Below are 21401 nucleotides of genomic sequence, written 5' to 3'. Positions count from 1 at the left end.
ATCAACTCACTAAGCGTGAGAACCCGTTTTAATCGTTGGCAGCTGACACTGGGATTTGAATCCAGGATCTTCAGAGAGTGTCGCTGCCTCCTGAGCTACTAGATCACCTACGTATTATCATTATTTATTGAATTACTTCATAAATTGATATTGTCTTTTATGCATATGATCTTATCTGCTTAAATTCAATCAGTATTAGAGAATAAAGTGTCATTGGTTTGAGAATTCTAATTCAACTAATTATTATTACATGGGGTGGATTGAGCAGTACTTTGATTAACAAAATGGGTCACTGCAGCCCTGCCCAGACAGCTCATGTCACGAGTGGTAAAAGCAAGTAATTGAATAATTGAATGCACAGCATTTTTCCCTGGCCCCTGGTTATTTACTGTGCTCCGTCATTTTTATGAGACACATATTTACTGTCTCATCCAATCAGTAATGCTTCCTAACCCTGTGCTGAAAACACAAGCAAGCACTACACGCAATATTGTGAATCACTGCCAGGGTAATTGAAATAAATGAATAACAAACGTATTATTGAGCAAATGGGTCAATGCGAGGGTCATATTTAACTTCACGTGGGCATGTCGTTTGGATACAGACGGATCATGGAGCTTGAGTATGTTGGGAGTAAAATGCATGCAGGGCTGTGATATGAATCACGTGGCTAGACAGTTAAACTGTTCCCACACCCAGATCAAGCCTTCAAACAAGCACGATCAGTATTCAAGCCATTCCTCAATTTAAATCAAATGATTAATTTACCAATTACATTAAAAACTTCGTGAGATTAATTAATTAACACGTTCGATCATTAAGGAGTTGTTTATTAAAATTAATGTGATGGCAAGTACCAGACTTTTGCTGAGCTAAAAAAAAAATCCTGTCCGGCCCATTATTCCTTGCCAGCGTGGGACTCGCTTCGTCACTTCGGGCCCTCTCCACGGCGCTGAACGTGGGCACAAAGAAAGACACGCGATGGGGCGGCCAAGAAACGAGATGTGATGCATTGACCAAGCTCAAGCTTCATTAGGAGCACGCATTATTATTTGGCAGGGCAGAACTCTGCGCTCCTCAATAATTTAAGACTCCGTGCCACCTGCACGCATCAATATTTAAATCTCAATTTCTTACGTGCCTCTGGGGCTCCAGACCCACACCGGGTGCAGGGAATCAATCTGCGGTGGTGGCGGTGCCCGCGCAGGCGTAACAGTTGGTAGCTCGGCACAGACGTGACATCCCGTCGCCGCGAACGGCCGCAGCACCATCCCTCGCTGTAATCGGTGCCGATCCTGCGAGGCCTTCGGCCGATCTTCGCCGGTACCTGTAGGACCTGCGCCGCTTGCGCCGCTCTTCATGCAAATCCTCTCTGCCACGCGGGCACTTGGCCGAGCGCTCTTAATATTTTCGGTAATTTCACGAGAGATCGTCTTTTATTGTACATGTGCACCACTTTTAATTAATGTAACATTTTTGGGGTGTTTACTGTCGACTTTATTTATTGATTAAGAGCACAAATCCTGCAATTGGGTTCTTTGTTCAGTTTCACACAGACGCACCGGCGATCAGTGCTTAAAGGCTCCGACTCCGATCCCGCTCCCGTGGCCCACGTTTAACACGGAGCCAGGGGGCGTGCGACACTGCTCCTGAGCGATTGTGCAGCGGGAGTCGGGAGTCGGGAAGACGGATGACTCAATTACCCTCCGCGAGTTTTTTGCATGCTGCTCCCACGGCACTTTCTAGCCCTGGCTGCAAGCTGCACACAATTCTGAGTGCTGTATCTGGAACCCATAACTAGCTTCGCCTCGTTTGATTTAAAGCTTTCGTGACTGCAGGGGATTCATATTCTTGGTTCTTTCGGTAAAGTCACGTAGAAGGGAAACAATTAAATAATTATTTTTTTGTTTCACAAAATAATTATTTTATTGGTTCACAAAATATTTATTTTATTATTTCCTTTCTACGTCACTTTACCGAAAGAACCAAGAACATAGGTTCGCCTCGTTTAGATGCTAACGCCTCAATGTGCCAACGTATGGCGCCGGCAGAAATATTTAGTTCACAGCATCAGCCATGATCAGTCTACTGCTGGATGCAGGCCGCCTTCCCAAGCTATCGCCCTTTTTCATGATCCTGCGCATAAGTTTATTCATAAAAATATTTAAGATTATTTTTACTTCATGTTAAGCAAAGAAGGGGTGCGATTGCGAGGTGGTTTCTCACTGTTTTCTAAACTCAGTGGACTGAGTTCGAGTGCCAGCCATGGCTATCATTGGCGGTAAGTGATATCTGAACCAGTCCTCCCCCAATAATAATACATTCATAAAGCACCTTTCTAGAAGGTACTCAAAGCACTGCACACCACAAATTAATCAATAGTCTGTTGGCCAAGGGGAAGAAACAATCAGAAGTATTGAAGATTTTTGAGAGAGGTGAAATCGAGGGAGAATAAATGTGTCTTCAGGCGAGGTTTAAGCACCGCCGTGGTCTCCGAACTGCCCTGGGCAAAGCGTTCCCTTCACAAACCTCGAACCCGCAGTGTCCCCTGGGGTGAGGTGTGGCCAAACAACCCCGTGGCCAACATTGTGGGACAAAGGACCTGCACGTCGTTGTTGTTATTATACTGTTAAGCAATGTGAAAGTGAGGAATGTAAAAAATCCACACGCTGTGTGTTTTGCAAGCAATACATTCTGGTACAGGGAAGCAATGAATCTTAACATTTCCCACTTGAAACCCTAAGAACATATCAACGTTTTCACCACATTTGTCATTAGGTGAGTGTGGGGGTGCACTCGTGTGCGTGCGTTGGCACGTCTATGCTTGTGTGTGTGTGTGCTTGCAAGCAATATAAATTGCACATCAAATGCACTCTCCAGGAGAGAGATATTAGTAAATTGCTTAGCATGTTAAAGCGTAACTGGCTTTATGGTGAATTACCATGGATGATGACCTTCTTGATGGGTGCTATGGAAGGGTCCTTGGAACGCTCAGTTGTTGCATGCATATTTAATACGACCGTGCCTGCCTCTATCCATCAAACAATGGGGGGGAGGGGGAGTGCCAGAGGGGGGTGGTGGGTGGGTTTAAGGTGGGGTGCGGGTGGCGGCGGAGGAAAGGGCGGTACGCGGGTCTATTGGGGGCCCCGCTGGTGAGAGATGTGTTGATCTGTATACGATTATCGTGGAGCGAGATATATCTTATCCCTTGATGAGCGACGTTTGCTCGCGGTTTTTCCTTTCGTGAGGTGTAAACGCTTCGTCGATGCTCCTCCGCCTGTCCGCACGCGCGTCGTCACCGGGGAGAGATCCCAGTGCAATCTGTCAGTGGCACTCGGGAATCAGCCGGCGTGTCGCGGGCACAGTCGAGCGTTCGTGTGTGTGAGCGAACGAGCCCGTGCGTGCGTGCGTCCGATTGTGCGAGTGCACGCGCGCACGTGTGCCACTCAATCCCCCCCGCTGTCCAGTCGGCTATCTGATCGCTTTTCCGCTTGTCCAGAATCACTCGGCTGTTTTTAGCCACGTTGTGTCGCCTAATGACTTAAGGAGCGGCGCATAAATTCTCGCCCGGCCCTCCGTAAATAAGCGGCGTCGAATGCGCGGTGAAGAAGCCGCTCGTGCTGTGGCCTCGTTCGTTGAAGCCTCGGGCGTCTTCTGTCTCCTCGCCAGGCCATGCTCTGCTGAGCAAAAGCTTTTTCTTTCAACCCGGCCCTGAGTCTGGACACACCGGGGACCGTCCGCTACCCAACAAAGTGTCCCTTAGTTCTAGATTTGAAGCTTTCGTGACTGCAAGGATCCATACGCTTTGGTTCTATTCGGTAAAGTCACGTAGGTAAAAAAATAAAACAACAAAAATCACGACGTTTCGGCCACAACACAAGCGGCCTTCATCAGGTGAAGGGATCAGGCTGTCTCGAGGACAGCCTGACCGCGGTCTGAGCGTGGCTGTGTTTCACTCCAGCGCTGTCCTCGAGACAGCCTGATCCCTTCACCTGATGAAGGCCGCTTGTGTTGTGGCCGAAACGTCGTGATTTTTGTTGTTTTATTTTTTACCTACGTGACTTTACCGAATGGAACCAAAGAGTATGTCCCTTAGTTGACGAGTTTTCCGTTTATTCTGTGCCGTTTAACAACTATGTCGATACAAATTTTTTAATGTTCATTCTTGTAGGTTGAATTGGCACCCCCCACTCCCCTGTTCCCTGCATATGTAGCCAGGACAAAAGTTTCCATTCGGTTGTGAGTTGAATTTTATCGAGGATGTCGGGGTTAACATTCTCACTGTGTGAAATATCAAAGGATGTCACTGCTGATTTCATGCCTGTCAGGTAGATTGGACCACCGATTCTTTAAATAGTTTCTCTTTCAGCACCCTGTCGTGCTAGGGCATAGGTTGAACAATTGACCTGGACAAGGGGAATGCCTCCCACAGACTCGTTCCAGAAAAATGGACAGCACTCTGCTCAAAGACACGGTAATTTTGCCTCTATGATCGCCCGTCACCAATCGGAGCGCTGACCCTGCTTAGCTTTGAGATCTGACAAAATCCGGCCCCAAAGTACTCTGTCAACAGCTTACTGGCGAACGTTGCCTTTGTACATGTACATTTTGTTTTGTGCTGTGCTCTTTTTACAAGGGTCTGGCACTGTGACTCCAATCCAACAAAGGATGAACGCATTTCTCAGAGAAGTTGTGCAGTCTTGTGTTTTTGGCTTGAGCCTGTCAGCGTAGTTACATTTTACTGCTGGTAATCCAGAGGAAAGAAAACTAAAGTTCTGTTAAGACCCTAACACGTTGTCTTCTTCCTGGCACCTGGTACGGGCTTGATTTTTAAGGAAATTGGCAGATATCAATTTTAAAAAGAGGCTTAAAACACTATTATGTCAACATTAATGCACGTTCATCCTATTGAGCGTTTGTGGCATGGCTGTTTTAAATGTGGTGGATTTTATCCTCGACACAGGAATAGGGTGCCACGGTGGCTAGAAGATGTTAACTGCCTCGCCTGTTATGCAGGAGGTCGTGTGTTCGATTCTCACCCTGTTGTATATTTGGAGTTTGCACCTTCTCCCCGTGATCGCGTGGATTTTTCTCCTGGTCCTCATTTAAAAACATACATTTAAGAGTATTTGGCTGCTATAAATGTCCACGTGCTAAGCCACGTCGAAGAGCTATCATTTGTGGCCAGGTTGCTTCTGAGCTATATAGCTCAGTGGACTTTACGTGGCAAAATAAAATAAAAAATTCACACAAGGCACAATTTACGCAGCGCGTGCGTGTGTGCGTGTGTGCGTTATGGCTTGGGTGTAATTTACTTGCTTACGCTTGGTGCAAGGAGGCTGATCAAGTAAAGATGAAGTAAATGTGATCTCCACTGTAGGATTCCACTTGAATGAAATCTTAACGGAACAGTTGGCAAACAACAAACGGAAAAAGACTTTGGCACTCTAAACAATGAACTTCGTCGCATTATGCCGCAGAGCAGATAAAATATTGTACTGTACAAAGACATCCGTATAGCCTTATAACAGCTGATGGGAAAAGTGCCTGTTAGCGAGCGCCTATAAAGGCCGGCTCGGCGCACGTCCAGGTGGCTGGCCAGCACCACATTGCTGTGTTTACACACCGCACGAGGTACGACTTAGGCGAGGTTCTCACACACCGCACGCACGCACTCCTCGCCGAGATAACCCTGACACCCGCTGCCCATCAGGACGTGATTTCGGGCCCGGATTACACGCCGCCTCTGCGGAGCGCCGACGCCGTCATCCCGGAGCTGCAGATGAGCGGTGTGGTGGGCGACGCAGGCTTCGAGGAGGAGAGGAAGAAGATCCGTGCCCTTTTGGAACGCCTGCAGAGCCTCGAGGTAACAACGCCTCTGAAGATTACGAATGCCGCGCCAACCCACAGCCCCCCGCTCCCCCCAGAGCCCTGTGCCACCCACTCCACCACTCCACTCGCCGCGCCACCACCACCACCCCCACGCCCCCCACGCCAGGAAGCTCCGCTCAACAAAAGATCAATTACAATGCAGGCCTTGTACTTGTTGCTGCTTGACTGGCTGGCTTGGGTTTCTCAGACGGGCAATTTTGCTTAATAAATGTTCGCTTCTGGCCATTATCAGACAAGGTGAAAGACCACGTGTTGAGAATTGGATGTTGTCCATGTGTTTCACATTATGTGTGTATGGCCCCCTGTACACATACGTAAGCTCCAATTTTTGCCACTTTGCAGATCAAATGTGGGGTTGAGAAAAATAGATCGGGCAAAAAGTGGGGTTCTTTGACTCCTGCCCTCCCTGTTTTTTTTTTCGTCTGGAAGTCTGGCGTATCAATCGACTTTTTATTTTGTTTGTGCGAGAGGATTTTTAAACGTACACGTGCTCGACGTGTAGACTCGAACGTCGTCGTTGCTGTTATGTGTACAGCATTACTGACATCACCATTGCCGTCATGATTCATACCGCACGATTCACAACTCGAATGTCAACGCGTCACCTCCGGGAAATAGATTTCATCGGTGTAACAAAAAAACAAGGTATTTTCCAGGAACATTAATGCGTTCAATTTAAAACAGTGGAAATAACTTTTGCCACTTATTATGAGAACATATCACATGAATAATAATGACGAATCAATTAATCAATTATTCTAAACTAATCGCACGTGTAATTGGAATCGGTGTTTTTCTTTTCATATGAAATGTCTTAAAACCTAAGCACAAAGAACTCACTACCTTTGGTTTATGCATATAAACCACAATCCAGGCCCTTGATTTATATCTAAGATTTATTTTTTAACAGTTAGCATCAATAATGCGATGATTAAACATTACAATTTTGAACAGATACTTCACAGCACAAGACTATTCTGTGTATTCATCCAATTTGAAATACACTTTTAAAATTGTATGAAGCCGTGAGTGAAATTATTTACAAGTCGTTTATATTTATTAGGGTGAGCGTCAGCTTTACGAGCAGCAGATGTTGAGGTTCTGTCGTACAACTTGACTCTCGCCAGAGCTGCCTCGTCTGTGGTGAAAGTGCCACTAGGTAGTGTGTGCGGCGGTGTGTATGGCAGCGTGTATTTTGGTGATAACCCATCACTGACTTTGCTCTGGAAATAATTTTCCCATAGAAACACACGCACGCACGCACACATCCATGCAGAGGTACCATGGATGCACACGCCTGCTCACGACTCGGAACGAGATCTCGTGATTGACAAGATTATATTTATGCACATTTAAAATATTGAATGCAGCGCATATATACAAAGCGTATTCATTGCCCTATGCCGACACCACAAACATCAACAGGAAATGTAAACTTATTGGTGGTGCTTTGACACCCTCCATTTTGGCAATTAAATATCTTCGACATAATTGCTGTGCATGTTGCATGGCTGCATAGTGGACTTGATGGGCGTTTGCTGGTGTTTAATCAGAGGGAGATGGTCTAGACCAGTGTTGTGCGGTGAGGTCAATGGCTGGGGAGGCACTGGCTAGTGTCAGAGCCAGATTCACACACTGAGGGGGGCGTGGTCTCACGGAGGGGGCGTGTTAGACACGTCCCCCTCAGTGAGGCAGATGTAATAGCTGCCTCCCCTGGTACTTTTTCATTGCAGTTTCATGACGAGACCAGAGGGCCTAAATATCTTTATACACATACGTGAAAAAAATACCTGGAGTATGTAAGGGGTCTACAAACATTACAATGGTGACATACTGAGATAATAACAGGCACGCGCTTATTTCCTGCGCTCCATACAGTTACTGAGGGGTTGCGCAATTAGAGGGGAGGCTGAGCTCGTCGCTGCCTCACCTCTTGTCTCTTCCTGTATTTGCAGCGGAGCTCCGCAAATTTGGCGATTTTGACTAAAAAAATGATAGGAATCGTACAAAAATGACATTTATAACACGGATCAGTGGAAAAATCATAATATTTATTTTATTTGATTATTCTTTTTTTTTTACTTTTCGTAACAGCTGTTTTCATTGGAGTATGACAGGTGAGGCTCTGCCTCCCCTGCCTCCCCTGACCACACGTCCCTGGTCTAGATCCCATATCCTGCGCACATTTCTTCCACAAGAAATCATTGAGTGCACTTATCAGCGTTAAGGGCAAGTGCCCTTATCAGCACAGGACATTGTTGGTAATGGAAATGTTTAAAAAGTTCTGACCAAGAAGCATGTGCGAGATGTCAAGTGCTGTCAGTTTTAATATTTTCAAACAATAGGCCGTTTATCGGCTGTTGCCTGCTCTCAGCAGCCGAAAATGTCACGTGACAAATGAGACACGTTCATGAGCCCGAGTGAAAGAATAACAGCAGCAGCTGCTTGCGGGAAGCACTTTGACATCCCCTTAGATGTTTCTGGTGGCTTTTATTACCTAAACATTTTTTTTAATTGCTGGAATTGGCCCTCGCGAGCCACCCATGAGATTTCACTCCAGTGCCAAGCCGACGCACACCGCTGCATCTGGCCCATGATTTCCCTGCAGCCTGTGACCATCTGCAATTAACTCGTTATGGGATACGTGGCACAACGCGTGACTTTGTCGCTTAACTCGGGCTATTTATTAATGTGCTCTCTCCCACTTGCTTAACATGCCATTGAGTGAAAGCTGATGCTTGCTGGAACATCTTAAAATGCACAATTTGGAAATGCAACCAATTCCGCACGGCGGATTCTTCAAATGTGTTTGACGGCATGCGATGCGGTTGAGCACGCGTTTCTGCTGACTGCTGCAAAAGTTAATCTTCTTTTGAGTTTGTGATAATTATTGAGTGATTATCTATTTTTAAGCCTTATTTTGCACCAGGTATGGAATTGCGACGCAGGTGGTTAACACACTGCCCTATGAACCAAGCGATCTGAGTTTGATTCCCAGCCGGGCGTGGCTAACATTAGTTGCAAGCGGTCTGAATGGGCCGTTGGTCTCGCTAGTGCGATGAAGTATGGGACCTATAGTCCCCATGAGCAACGCGCCGTGGCGAGACCTCCATCCAGCAGAGGATTGATAAAGAGTTGTAATTTAACTTTTTCACAACCATACCTCAGCATATGCTTTTAACGTTGTCCAGATGGCTATTTCCCACGAGTATAATTGTGTGAGGTTTCACATCTTTGTATAAATAAAATGTTTTAACATGTAGGTTCTCAAGACCAATATCCATATTAGAGGGTTTTTTTGGGGTTAGATTACGTAAATATGAATGTGTCGTTAAATCCGCCACCACCCGACACACTCGACCAGTAAGGTTTGTCACGTAAACAGAACATTCCAGAACACCATTGTGTTGGAGAGTAAACCCACAACATTTACAATTCCAGTACAGCGTTTTGGCAGAAATTACAAGTAGCATCATCAGGCGACAGCCAGATTTGTGGAGAAATCTTCCTCTTTCGTTCTTAAACAGAGGGATAAATGAGATGTCGTCACCTCTGAGCCAATTAGGTGCGAAGGCCAAAGAGGGTGGGGGGGGGGGCTAGTGTAGGTATCTCAATTACAATGGATATCCATTACCGCTTAGGTTATATAGCTAAATATCTCTGCTACGATGTGACCAGGAGATGGCAGTACATTGTGGAATAATGAGTCTATCTGTGTGATGCCCTTGTGTGCGAGAGTTTTCTCCGAATGCTCCGGTTCCCCCCCCCCCCCCATGTGAAGCTATGCATTTAATGAATAGAATTAGCTGAACAACCCAATGCAGGGCCCTCTTGAAAAAGAGTGTGGGGGGTTTAATGTGATTATCGCTGGAATTACAGGTGGTGTTAGCGGCATTAGTAAGTCTGACCTTTGAGGTTTTAATCATATTAACACTGACAGCCATGACGACATGAATACCAACAACTCAACATGTTTGTCAACAACGCTGTGGCCTTAAAAGTTAAAATATGGAATCAAAAACGTTTCAGGCAATGGCCATTCTTTATGGCACGTGAATACACACTCACTAGCATACTTTCCATGAATATATATAATTTATTTTGAAGCTCATTTTCCAGAAAAAAACAATTTCTGTGTGATTTAATCTCTAATTTTCACGGTGTCAAAACTGAAACAACAGAATCACAAAGAACACGACACAACGTAGATGACTACAGTATTTAAAACTCTAAAATTTCTGCAGTCACGAAAGTTTTACGTAAAAATGTATGTCTGATACAGATCATTTGGCTAACTTGGCAATAAAACATTTGCACCTCACTGCATTGCAGACGTGAGCAGGTCTGTCGTTCCATGCATGAGCATCTGTGTATGTGAAGGCAAGCTTTCCAGCGTTCATCTCAATTGAAGGTCCTTTCGATTGAGACCTCGTTCCGTGATGCGAAGAGGCAAGTGTCTCGTATGCATTCACCAATTGTTCCTCTGCATGAGTCGACGGGGGGGGGGGGGTGTCTGGTGAGTTTGTCTGCAAACCAAAGCTGTTATCAGTCAGAATGTCTCGTGCCAACGAACAGAGCAGGCTAAAACTGAAGTCCACCGAGCACAGACACAGGGCCAGAGTCGGAACCAGGCTCGGGGTCAGGCTAAGAACCAGCCTTGGGACCAGGCTCGGGACCAGGCTCGGGACCATGCTCGGAACCATACTCGGGACCAGGCTTGGAACCAGGTTCAGATCCAGACTTAGAACGAGTCGGAGCCAGGCTCGGAACCAGGTTTAGAACTAGACTCAATACTACTCAGAACCAGGCTCGGCACCAGGCTCGGAAAGCAGGCTCAGAACCACACTCAGAACCATCGGAAAAAAAACGACAGCCATGAAATGTTTTAAACTATAGTCTGCACATTTGTGCAAAACACCAATATGCCCAGAGGGAAAGTGAACATGCTAAGACACGCTTTGGGATTCTGTAAGCGCAGATTTGAAGTGCCAAAACACATTTTTAATATTTCATACAAAAGGAGCCATCGCTCAGAGCTGCATTTGCTCCGTTTGGAGTTTGCACCATGGACGGTACAGCAGAGAGCAGTGTTGTACAGCCCAGGACAACACTTTGACCTTAGCGGGAGGAGCTGTGTTTGCTCTACTGCCACGGCTGATGAACGATATTGAAGCAAGCCACTTACATGCATGGATGATGTCTGCAAGATATATCTAAGCAATGGATAATGAATCTTGAGACCACATGGCCCCGTGGTAGTTTAGACCATTAAATAGAAAAATGGTTACATTTTTATCCCGAATTGGTAGAACTGCACTTTATTATTTTTTATTTATTACGAAATATAAAATAATTACTATTCCCCGAGGCTGCACCACATGAATGGATTGCCTTCATTAATTTTTCTCGCGTTTTATGAGCCCCTTTCTAAACAATGTGTTATGTGAGTGTTGCTGTACAGAGCGCCATGTGTGGGGTGATGATGTGCCCTGAAGATGGGCTATCAGATGTAAAGAACAAAATGTGTTAAAATGCGTAGCTTCATAAAATAAGCCCATGACACATTAATTAACGGCAAGCATTATTACGAACGTTAATTTCATGTAAACATATCAAGGAATATTTTCCGCGATTAAATTAATTATTTGCCAAGTTCGTGGATTTCCAAAGCAAAGATTTCTAGAATTTCAGAGACAGAGCAGTGACACCGAAGAAGAGTGGCGTGGTGCCTGATCGTGTGCGCAGTTTCCTGCTGCTGTATAACACACGTGTTCATTACGGCTTAATTAAATGGCAAGCTTGCATACATATCCCTGCATCTTTAAGCAAGTAAAGTGTAAAAAAAATGCTCTCAAGTATCGCTTTCTTCGACCAGATAACAGAATAATAATCCACGAGGTGCTGAGACCACTAATCATGCTTTAATATGTCCCTTCCTTTTAATTACCACAGTGTGAAAGTCACAGAAATCCTCCAAGGATTCTCGCTCCATCTTGTTTTTTTCCCACAGTGATATTCTTTTCGCAAATATAATTACTTTGTCAGTATCATCGGATTTCCACCGCCGATGAAACATCAGTTCGGTAGGGCACAAAAGTGTCCCTGCAGCAAATGGTAATGCAATTTTTGTTCCGTAAGTATGCGGAGCAGAGGCTGTAGGTTGCATTATACTATCTGTCGTACGAAGTGAATTCCATTGACTGCTGAATTAGACGGAGAGCAAAGAAATTCGATTTCTTCACAGACAAAAGACGCCGTTTAAAATAGGGTTAGAATTGAGCTGCTAAGCTCTCAGGCATACCCACTAAAATTAAGATATTCCTCAAATATATATATAAGTAAAAAATAATCCAGTAAAATGGGGCCTAAACATTGTGCGTGAACAATATCATGCTAATTGGCAGAAGTGGTTATTGAATGGTTCGTCCAGACCTTTTCCATAAGCATCACGCTATTGTCTTGGATTTTCCCTCACCTCTAATTACAAAAACCTCCTCAGCATCTTTTCTTTAAAATTGAAGGCCAGTGTTCCGTGCACATGCACACACGAACGCGCGCATACATTCGTTTTCATGCTGTTACATTGTTCCTGCCATGTCTGATCATGGCTATAGAAGATTTCAAAGCAAATTTGCCCACACGCTCAAAGGTTTTCTGTTGGCAATGTTTCCGTGCATTAACTTGCGCGCAATGTGTACACGCGTGTGCGCATACGCATAGTGATTGTTGATTGAGTTAGTGCCACAATCTGCTTGATTTTCGACAGTATGTATATTTTTGTCAGGTAGCGTTCTGGTTTGAAGCTGCTTCATATTATACGGGGTTTGTCTTTACGTTTTCAATGCACTCTTCCTGACATTCATATTCATGGCCGTTAGTAGTTTGCCCAATTTAATTTAATAGGCGGTTCACTCATCGCCTGACGCCGCAAAAGGGGGAAGTGTACGGTGGCGCAAAGCGCCGTCGTGTAACTTCTTTCACACCATACGTAGCCAACCGTATTGATTGGAGGTGCGAGTGATGTCAGAAGGAGGACGGCCCGCCCCTCGTTAACAACCCACACCAGCCAGCCGTGGTGAAGTATGGACAAACAACCCTCTTGACTGATTCAAAGCGGCCGATGAAAAATGCATCGAGCTTCAAGAGTGCCATTGCTCAGAAATGGCTTTAAAATGTTATTTTATATAGATATCGTTGAGAAAAACAAACTGTTTAAGTATGCTAAGTTAAATCATGTCACACATGGTTCAGAGAATTGGTGTGAAAATACAATGCACAGGTTGAATAGAAAAAATATAATTACTGATAATCTTTTTTTTTGCTGTCACTGAGAAGAAAGGGATTATTTAAAGTATGGCCTTCATGTAAGGATAGCACTTGTGATAACAAGAACTATCATTGAGATTCATTTTTTTTCCCTTCAAGGCTGTTAAGTTTTACGAGAAGGTAAATGTGATAAAAAAGTATAATATAAATTAATATCATGCGTGAGGGAGTAGTGCAGGAGTGATGGCTGCTCTGTCCACTGGTCCATGGAAGCTGAGTTTGATTCTCAGCCACGGCACACATCACCAGCAGGCGATGTACGTATGTGGAACTTCTTTCACACCATACGTCGCCAACCGTATTCATCGGAGGTGCGAGTGATGTCAGAAGGAGGACGCCCCCCCCCCCCCCCCCGTTAACAACCCACACCAGCCTGCCGCGGTGAAGTAGGACAAACAACCCCCTTGACTGAAAGGCATCTATTAACAAGGGCCAGTTAAAAAGATATATAATTTATGGAAAGATATGTTAAATAAATCTAATAAGAAAAATGCTCCTAAATTCATTGAATACCGATTATAAGTAACAAAGTAGTTGGTGCACAATGGACAACTTCTGAATTCACACACAAAAAGGCAGATGTTTAAATATCAGATGTGTGCAGGCATTGGGCTCTCTTTACGGAGTCCAGCAAAGGAGCGCACGGTTCGTGAGCAGGAAGTGAAACATTGCTCATTAAACACCGTTACGAAAATAAACACGGCAAGGTCACTGCCAAAAGCTACACGCGGGTGTTTAACCAGGAAATCTGCACACACGTGCGCTCACACCTCAAACACAGAGCCTTTAAAGAGCTGAGCACCGATGGGGTCTAATTCAACAGAGCGCCCTGGATTTTCTCACCTTTGATTGGTTATAAAGAGTGGAATTTTCATTTAATCATTCCGTAGCTTGCACGGAGGGGAAATGATTTATTTCTGCACGCTATGTATCATCTTTTGTTTTTTTTTTGCGGTGCACAATATTTAAAATGCAGTCCTAATGAGACTGCTTGTCACCGTGTAACAAATGACGTAATTTTATTTGAATAAACAAACATGCGCCGCAATCAAACAAACCGAATAGGTATTGCACTTGGATGCATGGATGACAAAATACTCACAGAAGCCACTGGCCTCATTAGGGCAGGAGAGTGCAGTCTGTACGGAGCACGAGGCCCTGGCGTGATGAGGTGGGGGTAGAGAGAGGAATGAAGAGGTGGTGGTAACGATGAAGATGGATAAGGTCACGTGAGGAACGAGGAGCAATTGCTGGGCTGGAAGTTCCATTTTATGTTGGCGAGAACTCGCGAGACCAGGATGACTCTCACGCGCAGGAGCGACCTGGGTCATGAATGACGAAAGCAAAGCAAATAAAACGTAAAGTACAGCAATGGTGCAGAACACAAGTCGGCGCAAACACGACCACATCTCACGAGAAATGGAAAACATTGCACGAACATGAATCAATGTTAAATTTTTATTTTCCCTGCAGCGCAATTCAACTCGGGCAGATAATTTTTAAACTGATCATAGTACAATTGCAATGAAGGTTAGTTAGAGGTGGTGATGGTGAACACACGATCGAGAAGCAGTGAAAGGTAGTAAAGGATGTAGAGGGGCAGGGAGATGGAGATTGTGATGATGAGGTTCCTATAACGAGGTGACAGAAGGGGTAGAGTTGTGAAATAATGGAGGCATTGGCAGGACGTGGTGGTGGTGGTAATAAAAGGATGCGGGAGTAATGAGAAGAGTGAGAGGTAGTGAGAGGAGGTGGAGATAATGGGGGGAGTGCAAATGATCCAGTAGCTGCTTATGTTGGAAAAGACAAAGTTGCCGCACCAAACGATGTGCTGCCACTGCTGCAGCAAAGGTCAACACGGGGTCATGCGTCATCGTGAACGGATGACGCCGCGCTTGTTTCCCTTGTTTCCCCAGTGCCTTTCTGGGGGACGGCGTTGCAGATGATGTATCCAGCGGAGGTGTAGTCTCTTTGCATTTGAGTTCACGCGTGCGTTAGCTTGAAGTAGCCTTCATGCGTCGTCGTTGAAGTTGCCACGCACGTGTTACGTGCGTCCCGTGAACTCACGTACTTGAGTGAGACCGCTTGCTCTATCGTCCGTATTTTGTGTTTACGAATGCTAAGCAGGATTGAGCCCTGGCTAGGACTTGAATGGGAGCATGCCTAGGAATACCAGGGGATGTAGGCTAGGGCTGCGAGGTGACCAGGGGATGTAGGACCCCTCAGAGTGTTTTTCTCACTATGTGTGTGGGTTTTCTCTGGGTACCCCGAGTTTCCTGCCACATGGAAAAAACCGTGTGAATGAATATGCAAAAAAATATATCTTTCCGTGGTTTTTCTTTACGAATGAAGGGCATTATTATTATCACTGCCCGTGCACTTTTAGGGGATACACAGGCGAGGGGCAGGGTGGGAGCGGAGGGTGACGTTATCACCATCGACATCAATGTGCCCCCCTGTGCACCAGCCAGCCAGCAAAACTTTTCTTACATAGTAGGATATGTTCTTTTTGGTGTATTTTCGTGTGCCATGCCAGCCCTAAGAGGTGCTCGCAAACAGCGTTTGCTCAAACAGCCTGTGTAGGCTACACGGGGATCTTTGTCTTTGTGCATTGTATCACTTGTGATTCCCTCACTCGAATGGAGAGGCATCTCTGTAATATTGCGAGGTCGCGTGCAAACGACATGAAGAACATTTTTGGACAAGATTGCCCAACGAGTTTCTCCGCACGTGGCCTCGCCTCTCACCGCAAGCGCACCACGAACAAGGAGATTTGTTGCCGCTCGTTTCTGCCACTCGGCACATTCGACGTGGACGCTGTTATCGTGCACTCGAAATCTCGAGCTACGCGGATTGAAAGCCCTGGTCTGGACACGATTGCTGCCGCTCGTCCGCGCGTGTAAATCTTGACGTGGCTCGCGATATCGGCTCCTCTATGGTTTCCCGGCCTCGCCTGGTGAATGTGCCTTTCGAGAAAGACCCTTAATTTGCCGTTTATTAATCGTGAAATCGTGTTGGTTCAGCACCACGCCCGGTCCCGCCACGGCACGGCACGCAGGGGCTTCCTTCTCAGGAGATTGTAAAGTCTTTTGGGCTCGTTAGGTGAAACGTTTAGTGCGTTAAACGTGATTTAATTTGCGGCGGGGAAAAAGGCCGGAGAGGGGCTCAGGGTGCCACCGTGGCTTTCATGAGACCCGGCACTTTAATCACATCCGACAGCCAATCAGGGAGCCTGCACAAGTGCCTGCGCAAAGTAATTAATCTCCAGAAACGAAAACAAAGAAGTTGTCAAGGTTTGTTTTTACAGATGTTATTGATTCTGCCACCGGGTTAACGATTTTTCTTCTCGCTCGTTTTCAAGCAAGAGAAAACCGAATTTTGTCAGAGTGGGCCGTGATGAAGAAGAGTTTGATTTGTGCAACATTTAATTGGCGTACAAAGGTACAATAATAATACACTTTTGTGAGCAATGCATTTTTTAAATGTTTTTTTTAAATGGGTAGTTGGTATCTAGGCAGTGATGTCACTACTGTGTGTTGTCGCACCAGCCCGATAGGACGTTTGATTAAATCCAGTAACTTCATCTACCGCGCCCGGAGGGTCTTTACGTGGCAAGACTAAAAATAAAACTTGCTGCGAATCACAAAAGGTTGTGAAAACTCATTTCCCCTGTCTCCTAACGCAGAGTTTAAGGCCAACGATCCTGGACATTATATCCGTGTTGTTCCCTTGGCTCAAGACCTTAATGTGCGAGGATGGCGTCGTTATCAACAATAAGTCTTATCACAGCGCCAGGAACGGGTTGTGCTTAACCGCCGAGGCCAGAATTACATCACAATGGGAGCAGGCTGCCCTCGTGTTCAACTGGGCTGGGTTGACGGTGATTCAGGGATGTGTCGGTTTTTTGTTGTTGGTTTAGATCGCGTAAATATAAATGTGTCTTAAACTCACCATCACTCGACACAGCCCAATCAGTAAGGTTTGTCACGTAAACAAAACGTGCCAATTCGTTACGAGTTCAGCACTAACCGGTTGTGTTTTTGGAGCGTAAACCCACGACGTTTACAATGTTAGGTCCGTGACGTTTCGCTGGTGGCTACTTCTGCGCTTACAATGCTTGCGATGCAGTGCGTTGGGAAGCGGCCAGGAATGCACGAGGAGCTTTCTGCACTCCCGATCAATGCCATCTGCATTGTAAATGGGCTTGCGTGCACACGTGGCCGTTAGCGTCATTATCATCGTCGACGTCGCTCTTTACTCAGCCAGCTCCTGCCTCGTTGGCATTTGTGCCGAGGTCTTCATGCCGGGGCATCTCTTTGCCGATGGTGACAATGCTGCTCCGACACTGCCGTGTGACCTTGTTAAGAGGCCTGGGGCTGGGTGGGCGGGGTGGGGGGGTGGCGTGGGAGGGGAACGTACAAAAACTCCGTCAGTGATGATCACAGTTTAAACCAAAGGTGCTCTTTAAGAGAACGAGGAACGATGCGATGCGCTCGTGTCTACAGTGAGTTCTGCGATTGCTCTCAAAACCTTCCGCGGCGTGACGCCCAACCCGGGGCCGACCTTGCACAAGAGCGAATGCTGTTTCACTGTCTCAACTGTTTTTCATCTCCTGGTGAGATAAAGGTGACAGCAAACAACAAACATGAGGGTGGATGAGAATTCGGCGTGGCGGGGGGAGGGATGCTGAGCGCCCTCCAACACCGTGGGGGACTTGGGCGTTGGTGCTGAGCGTGCGTGACGCCGTGCGCTCGCGCTTCTGTCGCAGGCGCAGAACTCGGCGCTGTCTCTGGAGAACGAGAACCAGCGGGATCAGTACGAGCGCTGCCTGGACGAGGTAACCCCCAATCGCCGCTCGCCATCGTCGCCGCGCAGCGCCGCCTCCCCCCCTTCCCCCCCACCCCTCGCTCACTCGCGGTGCCGAGCCGGCCAGCGGCGCACGGCGGTGTGAGGGGGGCGTGGAACGACGCGTCGATTCGACCCTGAAAATAATCCCGAGCCCTCACGATTCGCGCGTCAAATTGTGTGCGCATGAGTCGATTGTGTTTGATGCGTAGGCGTTGTATGTAATCGGTTCCCGTGGGGGGCCCCTGCAGCCAATAGAGGCGCTACGTCTTTCACAATTTTACGCGCGAAAAACCCCAAAAGGACTTAGGTTGAATCTGATCAATGAATCGTGACAAATCGTCGAATCGAGAGAGCGGTGGGAGAGTCGCGACGTGCCGAGTGGGCAGTAAACAGCAGAAGGAGCTGCGGCGTCGCAGGGTCCATATCGGTAAATCTCGCTCACCGTGAGTTTTCTTAATCGCCGGTGGGCATGTCCGCCAGGCCCTTTCTCACATTAACCCTCAGCCCGGGGGAGGCCGCCCACACTCAGTTAATTGCCCCGATGCAGTGAGGATTGTCGGTGGGGGAGGAGGGCGAGAGGGGAGAGGAGGGGCGGGCGGGCGGACGGGAGGGCTCGTGGCCTCGCGAGGCGCCGGGAGCGCCGTACCGGCAGGGTTGTCGTCACCGCCGCCGTCGATTAGCCTCCCGCCGTCTCCGCGGTGCCGAGGTCACGGCCGCGGCGAGTTTGACAGGGCCCATGCCGGCCGTGCGGCGACACGCGGATCGCGGGGGTCCCGTGGGGACAACGACGATCACAGGGCCGGCGGCTTTCGCTTGCGCAGAACAAAAGCTGTCGCGGTTCCAAACACGAATGAGCCTGTCGCACATAAAACCAACGCGTTGCGCGTTGATGTCTTGCTGCGGTAGGAGGAGGAGGAGGGCAATCGTCAAAGTATTGTTTGCGCGCCAATTGGGACACCAAACTAGCTTAACACGTGACGTTTTTTTGCCGCGAGCGTGCAGATGTCACGGATAATCTGTTATTATTCAAGGATCATTTGTAACTGTTTGAAGTTTTAAATCCACGGCGGCCAGAATGTCAGCTGTGTTTTTCTGAACAAGTTTTAATCTGACTTGTGGATCAATAGCCATTGAATCTCAGATCAATAGACGTTGAGTCGTACCTCTGAATAGCTGGCGTTGGTCTGGCCTCCTCCCTGCACAGTTTGACATTCAGAGCAGCTGATATTTTTGGCGCTGCTGGCTTTTTCGCGGGAGTGGTGGAGCAGACGAAGCCTTTGTCCAAGTCCCCTCCCCTGCGTCGCGTCACGGCGGCTCGTGGCGCTACCCCGCCGGGCAGCGCCTCGCGTCCCCTGGTGGGCCGTGGGTCGGCTTTTGTCATAAATATCACAGGGACCTATAAAAGGGAATGCATAAACTATATATATACATAAATAAAAGTAAAAGCAACACAATTAAAGCGAGGGGCAGGAGCGGAACTGAAATGCCAGGGTCATCCGGAAAAATGCCGTGCAGTCAATCGCACCGCGCTTGCTCGCCCGCCCTCTCGCCTGCTCTCCCCCGCACCGAATCGTGTTGATGAAATGTTATTTTTGTCCTAGCGTGCGGAGTGGTGGTAAACTGGCCAGTGCGCTGTGCTGTGAACCAAGTGACCGTCAAGTTTGATTCCCGGCCGTGGCAAACATCAGTTGTGAATTAAATGGGAGCCGGTCCTATCCTAACCAACCTTCAGCAACTCGCGCGTGCCAGCATGGTGAAGAAAGGTCAAAATATCTCTGTGACCGAGACAACATGAGGAGTCCTTCATCCATTGGTGGATTGAGAATGGCTGGAAGTTGGGAATGTGCTGAGGAGCAGTGTTCCTTTAAGTTTCCTCCTCGTGAGCCGGGCAAGTCTAAGCCGTTCATCGTCCCTGTCGCTCTCGCATCCACATGGCAAATTCAAATCCATTGGTGGCGTTCGATTCACTCACGTGCTGCTGTGGTGTGTTTCGCCGCAGGTTGCCAACCAGGTGGTACAGGCGCTCCTCACACAGAAGGTGGGTGGGTATTTGCTGACCCTGCGATAACAGATGCTGATGTAACGTCATCGTAGGGTGACAGTTAACTCTGGGGCCTTGGCTTTTTTGTCCTGTTTGGCCTGTGGCACAGCAGCTGTGATTTAAAAAAAAATCACAAATACTAAAATAGCCAATGTGTTTGGTTTGCTTGGTCACCTCTGAGTTTTCAAATACATTTTGTAAGCAAACTAAAATCCACATGCGACTTTAGTTTTTTTTACATTTGTAATGCGTGTTTGATTGTCTCAGCCCTAGTCACCCATGTCTGCACAAAAAAAACCTGAAATAAATATGGCGTTTAATTGGCCTAGCCCACCTTTGAAGACTAAAAGTCATAAATATGTCAGATGAAGGATAAGAGGCCTGTTGAAGTGACACCAGAAGCACTTCTAGAGTTCCATCTTCCGGGGCCATTGTGTTGTTAATGAGGCCTTGGCTTACCGTGAGACTTCCAAGAGAATGTTTCTTCAGCGTATTATTTAACTCGGAGAGATTGAGTTTGAATGTTTTCTTGTCATATGGGTACATTTTTTCGGGGTTTATTTCACCAGAAAACACACCATCAATACAAGGACGAATATTGAAATCTAATTGCCAATCAAATTTAAAATATATTTTTGAAGCACATTGAAGAGCAATGTACGTGTTCATATTTTCACTGCAAGTGACATCAGGGTACAGCGAAACCTGGCATGTAGTGGTGGCACTCCCCATAAGCAAGCTAAGCAAAGGTCTAGGGCCACAAATAAATCAAGGGCCCCAGGTGTATGAAAAAATAGGCGTACACCAATTATCAGCTCGAACTATGATCCCTATAACATTTTAAAATAAACGCTCATTAAAAGAGTGCTTAGATTTAAGCGCACACAGAGGTGTCCATTGCATGTACAAAAGCTCTCTCGACCTGATAGTGGTCTAAATATCAAAATGGACACACATTGTGCACCTGTGTGCAATGTGCACCTGTGTGCATTGTGAATTCTGTGTTTACAGCCTGCTTCAAATGTTTCAGTTGTGATGGATTTTCTGTTGTCATGAACAGATTGGAATTGCAACAACAGCGTTTAAAAATAAATGTTATTCCAGTTATTATTACATTACACTAATTATATCACACGGGTGTGGTATAATTAAGTAGCTTGTCCACGAGGTAATGTTTGCAGTCACGTGACACACCCACAAATCGTGTCTGCTTAGGGCCTACAAAGCCCCGTTTCCCGGGGTGCACGCAGCAAGACCTGGGCACGAGGCTGTGCTTCGTGCGTGCGTTGTTCAC

General features: G+C 46.8%; 1 protein-coding gene and 1 long non-coding RNA gene across 18 annotated transcripts in view; one reads left to right on the top strand and one right to left on the bottom strand.

Moving 5' to 3' along the window:
• Positions 1 to 21401, top strand: part of NCKAP5 (NCK associated protein 5) — a 268026-nt gene that overhangs the window by 184120 nt on the left and 62505 nt on the right. For all 16 annotated transcript variants that reach the window (XM_032944573.2, XM_032944576.2, XM_032944592.2 and 13 more), the window contains 3 exons: positions 5714 to 5866; positions 17987 to 18055; positions 20066 to 20104. In XM_032944573.2, the coding sequence (XP_032800464.2) occupies positions 5714 to 5866; positions 17987 to 18055; positions 20066 to 20104 (261 nt within the window). The remainder of the gene's footprint in view (positions 1 to 5713; positions 5867 to 17986; positions 18056 to 20065; positions 20105 to 21401) is intronic.
• LOC142911785 (uncharacterized) lies at positions 14661 to 19623 on the bottom strand. Of its 2 annotated transcripts, XR_012933664.1 has the most exons (4): positions 19230 to 19623; positions 18713 to 18922; positions 17749 to 17830; positions 14661 to 17594 (listed from the first exon to the last, which is right to left on the bottom strand). It is a non-coding gene; the product is annotated as an uncharacterized LOC142911785 (long non-coding RNA). The 2 variants fall into 2 exon arrangements; XR_012933658.1 differs by having other exon boundaries at positions 17749 to 18922.

Source organism: Petromyzon marinus, chromosome 4 (genome assembly GCF_048934315.1).
Source record: "Petromyzon marinus isolate PM22_M1 ecotype Great Lakes invasive population chromosome 4, UKy_Petmar_22M1.pri1.0, whole genome shotgun sequence".
Lineage (NCBI taxonomy): Eukaryota > Metazoa > Chordata > Hyperoartia > Petromyzontiformes > Petromyzontidae > Petromyzon > Petromyzon marinus.
The sequence above is the reverse complement of the archived record's forward strand: the minus strand, read 5'-3'. Positions and strand labels throughout refer to the sequence as shown.